The sequence below is a fragment of the Microcebus murinus genome, chromosome 19 (genome assembly GCF_040939455.1).
Source record: "Microcebus murinus isolate Inina chromosome 19, M.murinus_Inina_mat1.0, whole genome shotgun sequence".
NCBI lineage: Eukaryota > Metazoa > Chordata > Mammalia > Primates > Cheirogaleidae > Microcebus > Microcebus murinus.
The window spans coordinates 22,209,335-22,221,571 of NC_134122.1; the positions used below are offsets into that span (position 1 = coordinate 22,209,335).

At 54.9% G+C, this 12,237-nt stretch overlaps 2 protein-coding genes across 6 annotated transcripts in view; both read right to left on the bottom strand.

The window, feature by feature from the left end:
* Positions 1–12,237, bottom strand: part of PSMG3 (proteasome assembly chaperone 3) — a 418,234-nt gene that overhangs the window by 162,627 nt on the left and 243,370 nt on the right. The window lies entirely within an intron of this gene.
* The window catches only part of MAD1L1 (mitotic arrest deficient 1 like 1), a 383,346-nt gene continuing 382,106 nt past the window's right edge, over positions 10,998–12,237 (bottom strand). For all 5 annotated transcript variants that reach the window (XM_075995238.1, XM_075995236.1, XM_075995239.1 and 2 more), the window contains one exon: positions 10,998–11,454. In XM_075995238.1, the coding sequence (XP_075851353.1) occupies positions 11,293–11,454 (162 nt within the window). In that variant the 3' untranslated portion in view covers positions 10,998–11,292. The remainder of the gene's footprint in view (positions 11,455–12,237) is intronic.

Below are 12,237 nucleotides of genomic sequence, written 5' to 3' on the forward strand. Positions count from 1 at the left end.
ATCTGGTGGCTCATTCACCAGTGTCCCAGAGAGCATTTTCCCCGCGCTGCCTGTGAAGTTCTCTGGTGCTCGGAGCCACAGGATTCAGCTTTCTCCAGTGTGTGGCTGCCACATGTGTTTTCCCAGACTGCAACCTGAGCGGCAGTGGTCTGGTCACTGCTCCCTGTTGACTCCTCACCTGCATGATCGTGCACACCCACCGGGGGTCCTGTGGGTGGTCATCTAGTGAGCTGACCATTCACATTTCATCCACACAGCCACCCAGAGCTGCCTCATCTCTCCATGCTCCTTCTCAGCCCCAAACACGGGCACGTCAGAGGCCTGCAGGGCTGGCCACCTAGAGAACCAGCTCCTGCACCTGCACCCCCTGTGTTGGCCCACGTCACACGTGGACGTGCACCAGGTTACTGCACTGGCCTCTCCAGCTCCGAGTTCCAGCAAAGCCTGTGTGGCACTTGCCTCGTCCCCTCTGTACCTGAGTCCCTGCCCCTGTGCCCTCATTATCCACGGCTCTTCTGCATCTCCTGCAGCCTCCCAGTGTAGACGCCGTGTGTGCACGGCCTCACTCCAGCAGTGCCTCTCTGGTACTTCTCTCTGCCTGCCTATCTCTGCATGCCAGCTGCTAGCGCCAGCTCGCCTGCACCCCCAGGGCTGTTCTTGCGTTTCCGGTGACTGTGCCGGGCCTTGCTCAAGAAACAGAAATCCTCTCCACTCTGTAATGGCTGTAACCATACTCTCCAGTGAGGTGTGAACCCCTCTCCCAAGTCTGTCCTCACTTCCCTCAGCTCTAGAGTATTCGTTACAGCTTTCTTTCCATTTTTTAAAAAAGACAGGGTCTTGCTATGTTGCTCAGGCTGGAGTGCAGTGGCGTCATCATAGCTCACTGCAGACTCAAACTCCTAGGCTCAGGCGATCCTTCTACTTCAGCCTCCTGAGTAGCTGGGACTACAGGTGTGAGCCACAATACCTGGCTAAGTTTTCTTTTTTTTAATTTCTTGTACAGATGGGGTCTCGATATATTGCCCAGGTTGGTCTTGAACTCCTGGACGCAAGTGATCCTCCCACCTTGGCCTCCCACAGTGCTGGGATCACAGGTGAGAGCCACCTCACCCATCCCATATGCTGTGTGATTTCATTTCTATAAAGTTCACAACAGGCAAAACACTCCAGGGTGAGAGGTCACCCCTAGTGGGGTCGTGGCTGCAAAGGGCATACGGTGGTTTCAGAGGTTCTGATCAAGTTTCGTGTTGGATGCCAAAAAACTGGAAAACTTGCTACCCTGTGCCCTCAGGATTGCAAACCTTCATTCATTTTTGTTGTACTTCAATTAACATTTACATGATAAAAACTCTTAGGAAAACAGGAGTAGATTGGAACTTTGTGTCCAGAAGACTTTTATGTCCTATAAACCATAAAAATGAGACATTGGCGTGTTCTCTTTTTAAAAAACACACAACATTGCTGGAACCTAGCAGCCCCCTTGTGGCTTCCAGGCCCCGCCCCTGCCCGGGGGTGACCCGCACGTCCCTGTGTGTGCGGAGCTCAGTAATTAAGACTGTTTGGCAGGGAGACTGGGACAGGCATCGTGACCAAGGAACACAAACAAAAGCCCAGAAGCGGATCCACTCGTACATGGAAACCTGATTTATGGCGGTGCAGGTGGTGGGGACCACTCAGCAAGGAGCAGGCTATTTAACAAATGCTTCTGAGACAATTTGTTATTCATGTGGAAAAAATGAAATTGAATTTCTGTCTCACATCATAAATAAAAGTCACTTGTCGGAGATGGTGCAGGCGATCTCTCCGCGTCCTCGCAGCGTTGGGAAGGTTTGCTTAAACAAGACGCAGGGGGCGCCGGCCGGGAAAGAAAGGATTGATAAATTTAACCACGCTTCCACTGAGAACTTTGTTTATCAGAAAGTAACAGAAGAGGGTGAAAAAGCAAGTCCGAAAGTGGGGGGAGACGGTTTCCACACATGCGCCACGAAGGAGCAGGACCAGAGGATACGAAGAGGTCAGAAAGCATCCGTGAGGCGGAGGACCCCGAGCCTCAGACAGGGTGACAGATGGGAACAGCACTTCCCGGCACAGGAGACGCGGTGGCGGGAAAACACATGCAAAGACACTCAGCTTCCGTGGCGTTCAAGGAAATGCACGTCCAAGTTCCCATCTTGCGCCACTAGATCGGCAGAGCCTGGCGCATCGGCCGGGACGAGGCGCTGGTGGTGACGCCCGGCAGCAGGGTCTTGTTCCCCGTGGTGAAACGGACACGTCTGGCACTGAGGGAAACAACCGGGCTTTATCTTGCAAAGCTGCACATTGGCAGGTGCTGCGACCCCACAATCCTACTCCTGGTTAAGAAATCCTAAAGAAATCTGTGCACGTGAGCCCAGGGAGATATGCTGGGAAGTTCACAGCACGCTGCTTTTAAAAGTAGTAACACCTGGGAACAGCCCAAATGTCCACGTGACGGATGAATGGCTAAAAACATTTTTGGTGTATTCATACAATGGAATTTTACAACGAATGAAACACGACCTCCACAGACACCATGGGTGAATCTTGGAAATAGAACATTGAGTGGGGAAAGTTGCACAGCGTTACAGGTAGTGACCTCCGGAGCAGGTCGGACCGCCCCGTGCGGGGCTGAGCGCTGTTGTGTGTTACGTGTGTTCGGCAACTGGAAAAAAACTAGAGGGTCATAAACACGGAACTTGGAGTAATGGCAGCTCTGGGTGCTGGGGGCAGCAGGGGGTCCCCAGACAGGAGGAATTGCAGCTGTGACGCGGTCGGGAAGGGGGGGTGGTGGCTCCTCACGCCCATGACACTCACCGGGTTCCACATTCACTAGTGCGTGTCACACATGACATGACATAATTAAGAACAGACGTGTAGCATTTCATATCCCAGACACACGAACGACGCGTTGCCTGATACAAACACTTCCTCTCTCAAGAATAAAGAATAATGATTGATGTTTTATTCGGCGTCAGGAACCAGCTTGCAGAGTAGTCACCCAGCTCTGTGTGACCGACAGCAGTGCCGGCCGCGATGGCTTGTCTGTCTCCCCGAGTTCTCACTTGCGTTCTGGTCATTCAGACGCGTGTTTCGGGCAGCTCTTAGACGGGCGGGTCTCCTGAGCTCCCCCGGGACAGAACCCGCTGTCTCACTTTAGCACGTGGGCTGTGGCTCATCGAACGTAGATGCTTAGCTCACAGGCAACCGTCCTCCTGTCGACCTCTGCCCGGCCGCCACTTGGCCCGGTTTGGAAGGGCAGAAACCTGGAGCCGGCCTCACTCCTGTTGCCTCTGCAGGGGACCTGTCCTTTCTCGCCCCAATGCCCAGGAAGCTAAACCAGAAATGAGCCTTTGGGAGCCCCTGGCTGGGCCGAACCAAGAGACGCTGGCCAGTGTGGCCGGGGAAGTCCGTGGGAGGACAGCCCATCAGGGCGACTTGATTTGTGACGTTCGAGTCCCCTCGTGGGGTCCTTGGGCTGGGGGTGAAGATGGTGTTCTCATAGCAGAGACCGTCGGCCGCTCCCTGACGACGGGGCTGTGTCACCCCCAGCCAGCGTCCTGTGGAAGCAGCACCCAGCCCCACGCTGCCCTCCACGCCTCACCTTGGGCAAACCACGTGCCCTCAAGTCTCTGCGTCGGATATGTCATCTCTGAAGGGCTCCTACACCCACAGAGGAGTGTCACAGCCACCTGTGTCCTCCAGCCATCTGTGCACTGACCATGCAAACCTACGAAGCATATTTCCCTGAATACTTAAATACAATTGCACAATTAATGAATCCCAACTAAATAAATTAGCCAATAAAGTCCTCGGATGTTTAGATATTGACTACAGGTTTTAATCAAATGCTTCCGAACATTCAATTAAAATCACAAGCTAAATATATCAGATTTGCTTAAATTGCCTCAAACACCTTTGAAACTAGGTAAAACCCACATGCTACGGACTCAATTGTGCCTCCCCCCAAATTCATGTCGAAGCCCCAGCTCTCAGGGTGACCATATTTGGAGTGGGGACCTTTTAGGTGGTGACTGAGGTTAAACGTGAGAGTGGGGCCCTGGCCTGTCCGGACTGTGGCTTTATCATGGGAAGACCGTGCCTGCAGAGTGGGGCTGCACGTGAGAAGATGCCCCGCCGTCCGCAAGCCAGGGCAGCCTCCCCAGGAGCTCGACCTTGGACTTCCGGCCTCCCACGTGTGAGAGGTGCATCTCTGTGGTCTACAGCCCCCAGTCCGTGGCATTTTGTTAGGGACCACACGAGTTACCGCAAGGACTAGAAACAGTCTTGGAGCACAGGAGGGCACGGTGGGCACACTGTCATGTGCTTTTGGCAGAATGTGCAGAGCTGAGCACCCAGCGGGGCGAGTTGCCCTGCCTGTGTCTGCACCGCAGTGAAGCAGACAACAGAGCCCGGCCTGCTTGCGTCTGTCACAGAAAACGTCACCCGGTCTGCACGGGGCTTTTCCCCACCGGTCACTCTTGCTTCATCCGGAGTTACCTTCTGTGGCAGCTTTGCTCTCGCAGAGTCAGGGGAGCAGGGGCACCTCCCGGTGGCTGTGGCTGGGGGCCTGGGTTCTCCTGCGTCAGGAGAGCCTTTGTGACCACACCCACGGGCTGTCCAGGCCCATTTCTCTGTAGGCAACGTCATTTTGGAACCTGGTGTTTTCTGCCCGGGATCTGTCACTGTGACACCATTGAACCCGTTTGTTCTGCACCAGTACGAGAACACAGGACACCCTTGTGACACGTGACTCTTCACAATGCAAACTCCTCTTCACACTGCAAACCTCTCACCAATGCCATCATGTAGCTGCTTTGCTCTGCTCTGCATCTTTGAGGACATGGGGCACACCTGGGCAGTGCACCTGGGAGGGGCTCACCTGGGCAGCACACCTGGGCAGCACACCTGTGAGGGTTACCTGGGCAGTGCACCTGGGAGGGGCTCAACTGGGCAGCACACCTGGGCAGCACACGTGGGAGGGTGACTGGGCTGAAGCACTCCACTGTTTCCTGCTCCCTGCTTCACTGGCTATTGCTGAAAAAAACCCATAATGAAGGTAAAAGCTGTAACCTCTGGGCAGAGGGGTCAAACAAGGCATAGGCAAACACTCTGCACTGTTGAAGCCACACTCCGAGGAGCTGTGAGGGAAAGATGCTTGAATTCCAAGTTTTAGTGAAAACACATAACACAGAACAGCATGTGGGTGTTACTCCAATCCCCTGCAAAAATTGTTCGTGTGTCATAAACATGTGTACATGTTATCTATATAAATACATATATAGAGATATATTACTTACGTGTACATGCATGTATGGGCATATATACATAACTTCTCTGTATGTTTAAATATATAGAGTACATATTTCCCAATGTACATACGTAAATATACGTGTATATCTATTGTGTACATATACACTTCTATGTGTATTGTCAAATTAAATTTCAATACACTGAGTTTAATGACTTATTTGACTGTTACTAGCGACTCACGAATCGAGCAACGTCCTGTCTGTGAAGCAAGAGGCTGAGCAGAGGAGGATGGTGGCTTTAGAGGGGAAAAGGCTGAAGTTTCAAGGTCCCTTTCCTGAGAGGGTTGGAGCAGAGGGACGTCCTCATCCCGTTGGCTCAAGGGGACAGGGCCCTGATGACTGGTTGCTGTGACTCTCCTGGTTTTTGGAAAACTGGCCCATTTCTAAGTTCAGTTGATCCCGTGGCACCAGGCAGGCATGACTCTGTCCTGGTCTGGTCTGTTGGGCTCTGTGCAGGAGCCCAGCCCAGAACAAGGGATCCCAGAATTTTATTTAACAGTGTACACGTTGTATGTATAGGCACATGCATATACATTATATCTATAGCCATATGTGTATATGTGTATACTCAACTCTATGTGTATATGTGTAGTGCACATATGTGTATACATGTTATCTATATTACACTATGTGTATGTATGCCATGTCTATAACTCGATGCACATATATGCACGTATAGTCTAGGTGCATATATCCCATGTCTACGAGTACACACGTGTATGTTGTATCTGTAACTCTACACGTGTGTATGTACAACTGTACATGTGTGTAGCTGGTGGTGAGCTCTGTGGACTGTGACGGACACCTGCCTTCCTGGATTCTGGGTGGTGGGGAGAGATGCCACACTAGTCCTTGCAATGTCCATGTAAAAGGTGACAGGTTCCCCGGCCACACTGGGGGGGGAGGGGCTGCAGTTAAGACCCTGCTTGAAGACACATCTTCAAGATACATCTTGAAGAGCTGCATAAACACATGCACATGCATGTATGTGCATGTGACGTGCTCACAGGATGCACTGACACATTCACACACACATGTGCGTCCACACACTCCGGGGAGGGGCAGAGACAGGACACCCGGAGTGTGCAGTGATTACTTCTGAGTGGTGGGGTCTAAGTGATTTTCATTTTCCTCTCAAGACTTCCCCACATTCCCTAAATAGTTTACAATGACTATGAATGTTACAAGGGAAAAACTCCTAGCATATGTTTATTTTTTGAAATCCACCCTAGCTACCTCCTGTCCCAGGGCTGCCTGGAGCGACTGAGATGCTGCCAGCCCTGGCGCCGCTGTCGGCGCCCCACGCTGCAGCCACCAGGCACCCCGGGCTCACAGGGCGGCCCCAGGACGGGCAGCCCCAGTCTCTGGCCGGCCCAGAAGGGGTTAAGATGCTCCACCAATGCAAATAGACTTAATTAATCCTTCATCAGCCGCAAATATACCTTCTGAACCCTATTAAAAACATGAATATGCAAATGTAGACCTTTTTTAATTCTCGTTTTCAAGGACGTGGTGTTGGGGTTTGATTAGTGAATTCTGTTAACAGCCTGTAAACCTGGTGCAAAATTTAATTTCCATTTTAAATTTTAAAAAGAGAAAGAGAAAAAAGCACCAGACTCTTGGTAACTGAGCTAATTGGAGCGTTACCCTGAAGAGGCCACACGCCCCGGCTTGGGGTGTCCCCCACCTCCACGGGCACTGGCTGGGTGGGCACCGCCTGGCACGTCCCGCGGAGACTGGGGCCACGGTGGGGGGCAGACTCGCCAAGACCACCTCGCACGTTGGGCTGAGTGGACATGGAACCCAGGCCTCCTGGCGCGCAGGGAGGTGCGCTCACCCGAGGGTGCCCTGTCCACAGTGGCGCCACTCACTGCTGCCCTCCAGTCCCTCCACCCAGGAGGGAGCCAGGCCTGGCTCTGGCAAGGCCCCTCCTCCACCCTGACACCCCAGAGCCACCGAGCACTTGCGATGTGGCTGGTCCACACTGAGATGCCGGGAAGTGGAAAATACCCGCCGGATTCCCCAAACTCAGGACAGAAATCAGATGGTGAAATGTCGCACCAAATTTTCACATGGATTGCACGTTGAAATGATAAAAGTTTTGGTTATAGTGGTTTAAATAAAATATATTAAAATGAATTTCACTAGTCTGTTTACGTTTTAACATGGCTACTAAAAAGTTAAAATATGCGGTTTTCGTGACATCCCTGTTCTATGGGTGAGGAGATGCTCTAAGCTGATTAAAATATATTACTGCGTATCCTGTACTATGCAATACATGTATATTACAAATAAATTATGCGTTAAAATGCCAGTTAGTGAAAAATGCCGTAAGGAAGAACGAAGCCGGCTCCGGAGGTGCACGGGGAGGAGCCGGGGGAGGCAGGCGTGTGGGGTGTGAGCCAGCCTGGGCACCGGAACACGCCTCGCGGACCTGGCTGTGTCATCCCACAAGTCCGAGCTCCAGGTGCAGCAGGGCTGGGCTTGCAGACAGCATCTTCCCGTGTCCTCACGGGGTCGTCCCTCTGTGCCTGTCTGTGTCCTGACCTCCTCTTCTCGTAGGGATACAGTCACATGGGACTGGGGCCACCCTCATGACCTCATGCTACCGTGATCACCTCTTTAAAGACACTGTCTCCAAATGCAGCCCTGTTCTGAAGTCCTGGGGTGAGGGTTTGAAGCGAGTTTGGGGGGCACATTTGAGCCCATCGTGGAGGACCAGCCAGCTGAATGTTGGGGGGACGCCGGGGCAGGGAAGGGCCATGCAGGGCCCTGAGGCAGGAGTGGGACCCGCATGTTCAGGGCAGACACGGAGCCTAGTCCTCAGAAATAAGAACATTATAAACAAACAAACAAAACCTCCTGCTGCTCATTCTTGAAAAGGTACAGTTGTAGAACTAGGGGAGTTCTGAAAAATGCTGTCAATTTTACTTTAAAATGAGAATCTGGTGTTTTTGTATGTCATCGTTTTCAATAAAAATTCTTGAGTGTTTAGGAAACAACAACAAATCTAGTGAAATAGTTCAGTAGATGCTTTTATGGAAAATTTCCAAGACATACCGTTAAGTGAGAGAAACTAAGCTGTGGAGCAACACGCAGTTATTTTAAATTCACGCACGCCGCAGTGAAACAAAGCCACGCGCCTCGCACGCCCACGCCGGGTATGCACATCCACCCCCAGGCACGTCCGGGCCGTGGCCAAAGAGGAACTTCGTCTTTTTACTCTATTGTTGGAGGGGTTTGTTTTGTTTGTTTAATGTTAGAAATCCATCAGAATTGTGCACTTAAAGAAAAGAAAATGTGAAACACAATGAGACAGGCAGGGCAGGCCGGCTGATTCTGACCAGGCTGCGGGCCCCTCGTCGGTCCTCTGTTGCTGTGTGACTTGGGGCAAGGCCCTCACCCTCTCTGGGACTGAAGTGGAAATGTAACCATTCAGTGAAGCCACCTATCCCCATGGTGCCAGCAGGGATACACACACGGGGTACATAGTCATGCATGTACACATGGCCATGCATGGCCATGCACATAAGCACACACACACGAATTCCCACAATTGTAAGGCATACATGCATAAGCCACACACACGCTCATGGGCATACATGAGTCACATAGGTACACATACATGTGCATGCTCCTGCACGTACACACACAGGTCATGTGTGTACACAGGTGTGACAAAGTGGCGTGTATACATGCATGTACATGTACACGTGTGCACACACTCATGTAAGGTCAAAGCCCCTGGAGCTCCGAGTCATGCCTCCAACGTGGTCTTGGGCCACAGGTCCTGGCCTCTGCTTGGGGCTGGCGTCCTGGCAGCACTAAGAGGAGGGACGTGGCCCAGCTGGACGCGGAAGCCGGGCTGGGAAGGGCCTCACGTAGACTTGCTGTGGCTGCAGGTCGGCACCCCTCCTTGAATCCCAGTCTCCCCCGGCAAGACCCAGCTTGCAGGATCATTATGGGATGGGGATGAGCTCACAGGTGGGAAGAGCTTTGTATCTGGGATGTTCCAGTCGGGTGAGAGCTTCAGCGAGGATGAGCCTGGGGGTCGTCGGTGGCCAGCTCTGACGTGCAGGGCAGGACCCGCACACGGGCCTTGCTAGGCAGCTCCCGGGCTGCTGCCTCCGGGGACCACACTCCGAAGTGGGAGGAGCTGGAGAAAACCAGGGATTTATGCGTCTCCAGAAGAACCCTCACCGGGCACATGCAGAAAGGAAAGCGACAGCAGCAAACACAGCACGGCTGTGCTGGGCTGGGAGGTGGGTCCCCTGCAGGGCCCGGCAGGCGGCACTGTCCGCCCCGGCCGGGGAGCTGGAAGGAGCCCTGCAGCCCACCAAATCCTGTTACATCCTGGCAATTACAGTTTATCGCTGCGGCACTAATCCCCTAAAATTAGTCATTAGCGGCTTAAGAACTATTTAGCGCCGAGCGCCCACTAAGGTGCTGGCGGAAGCGGGGACATGCCGGAACCGGGCCAGGGACGGGCGGGGCTGCCTCCCCGGCTCCCTGCGCTGTTTCATTTCAACCCCACCTGGCAGGCGCGTGGAGAGGATTTGACAAACTCGAGCTGCAGGCTTATTAAATCTGCCGAGAGAGACGTTCTGGGGACCTCTGCTCTCCGAGGCCTGCCTAGACACGTCCCTTGGAGGTGGGACGGCAGCTTCTGCCCCTCCCTGCCTCTTCCCGGGGAAGGAAACCCCGGAAGGAGCAGAACCACCTGCAGCCTCTGCCACCGGGTGCCTCTGTGGGCACTGGCTGGGGGTGGGGGCTGGCGCAGAGCCTGGGGGAGCCCACAGAGGAGAGGCCAGCCCCGGCTTTCCACTGGAAGGGGACTCAGAGACGCCCCAGCTGTGGAGGGAGGAAGGGGAAACTGAGGCAGGAATGAGAACCATGTCTGGAGGCTGACGTGGGTCCCTGCATGGGGATGGGGACTTGTTTGTGGCTGATGACTGGGGTGGGGCCAGCAGCCCTGGAGGAGCGTGTAGCCCAGGCCCCCAGGGTGCTCTGAGAAGTAGGGGTGTGAGAAGGGAGCAGGCGGACCCGCCCCTGTTCCCTGTGGGGCAACTCAGGACAGCCTGTGTCCCCCTTGTGTGACCTCGGCCAGGTCTCTGAGCCTCCATCTCCTCGCCTGTAAGAGGTTACCTCTCAGGGAGTTGGCACCAAGTGAGGGGGTCTGTGGTGACTTGCCTGTGGGCCCTGGGCTTGAAGCCAGAGGGCGAGTGGGAGTGGGGCTGGCGGCTGGGTCCAGTCATGGCCAGGAGTTCTGGCCTGTTCTGGCCTTTCCCCATCTGAGGCCTGGAGGCGGCATCCATGCAGAGGACATTGTGTTTTTGTGGAGGTGCTGGGCAGGGAGGGTGGGGCTGGGAGGTGGAGTCAGAGCCCCCAGCCCAGGCCAGCAGTCTGGCTGGAGGTGGCAGAGGTGGCTTTGGCTTCTGGTCCCACTGGCATCCCAACACAGAGCCTCAGAGCAGCCTTACTCTGCCGGGGTGGGGGGACCAGGCAACGGCCCCTGACTGTGGCCCTTTCTCCCTACACACCTCTGGGCCAGGAGGTGAGAGGTGGCCGTCTCTGGTGCCTAGGGGACACGGCGGTGAGCAGTAGGGGCTGGGCCTGGCAGAGCGTGGAGCAGGGAGCCATTGGCTTGAGGCCTCAGACACACACAGAGTTGGGAGGGTGGCTGGGGAAGAAACTTTATTTCATACAGTGGGAAACCGCCTGGCGGCTGCAGGCCCACCCTAAGGCTCCAGATGCACGGGGTTAGAGTGCGTGGGTGGGTGGCGGGGAGGGCCACGTCGGTGGGGAGCGGTTGCAGGCTGAGCTCAGCGGCCTCAGGGCTGAGACAGTGTCCACACGGATGGGCGTGGGGCTGTGACGGCCACCACATCATGATGCTGCTGGGGGAGGACAAGCACCCGGGTGGCGGACAGAGACAGGCCGGGGCAGGAGGGCTTTGGCCTGCCGCCTAGGCCACGGCGGTCTGGCGGCTGAAGAGCTCGAGGGTGAGGGAGCTGAGGAAGGCCGGGATGCTGTCCTGGCGCAGCAGGTGCAGCTCGATGAGTGGGCCCACAGTGCGCGAGAACTCCGTCTCCAGCAGCTGCATCTTGGAGCCAGAGGGTCCCGTGGCCTGCAGGGGAGAGAAAGGACGGTGATCAGCACAGGAGGGCCTGGTAGGTCTCTCCCCTCCCTGGCCAGGAAGCTCCTCCAGCTGCTGCTGACTGCACCCCGGGCAAGAGGAACCTGGGGCGCCCGTGTGGCTGAAGGCAGCTGTCTGGGCTGCTGGCTTTGTGCCACCCCCGCTGTCCTGGCCCGGCACCGTGAGTGGCCTCATCTGTTTATTCGAGCATCTTCCTCTGTTTTCTCGCTGGGCCTCCCCTGCCCCCACTCCTGGTTAGCATGTTCGGCCTTGTCATAGTTCAACACAAACCATTTTTAAACAAAAACAAGAGAAACCACTCTGACCTTTTACCAAGAAAATCCTTTCATTTCTGCCTTATGCTCTTGATTCTGAGTTTTCCCCTAAATGTCAGAGGGGCCGATTCTGCAGCTGTCAGGAGCAAGCGGGAGCCAGGCAGAGGCACGGGCCGGGGTGGGAGCAGGGTGGGGAGAAAAGGCTCTCCCTCCCTCGACCTGGGGCTGCCACACCCAGGAGGGCCTGGCCACTGCAGTGGTGGCCTCCTGGCCCCTCCCGGGTGCTGGCAGGCTTTGGGGGCTGGGTCATTCTTTGTCTGGAATAGACAGGACCCTCCCTCATCCACACCTCGACTGCTGCCCTCGCTGGATGGGCAAAGCCTCACACCAACACCCCCACACCACAGCGCCTCCAGGGCCAGCCTCTGGCCGTTCTGGGGGAATGAGGCCCCTCCCTAGTCCCCTCCCCTCCAGGTCGGGGCGGGTGAGTGCTGCTCTT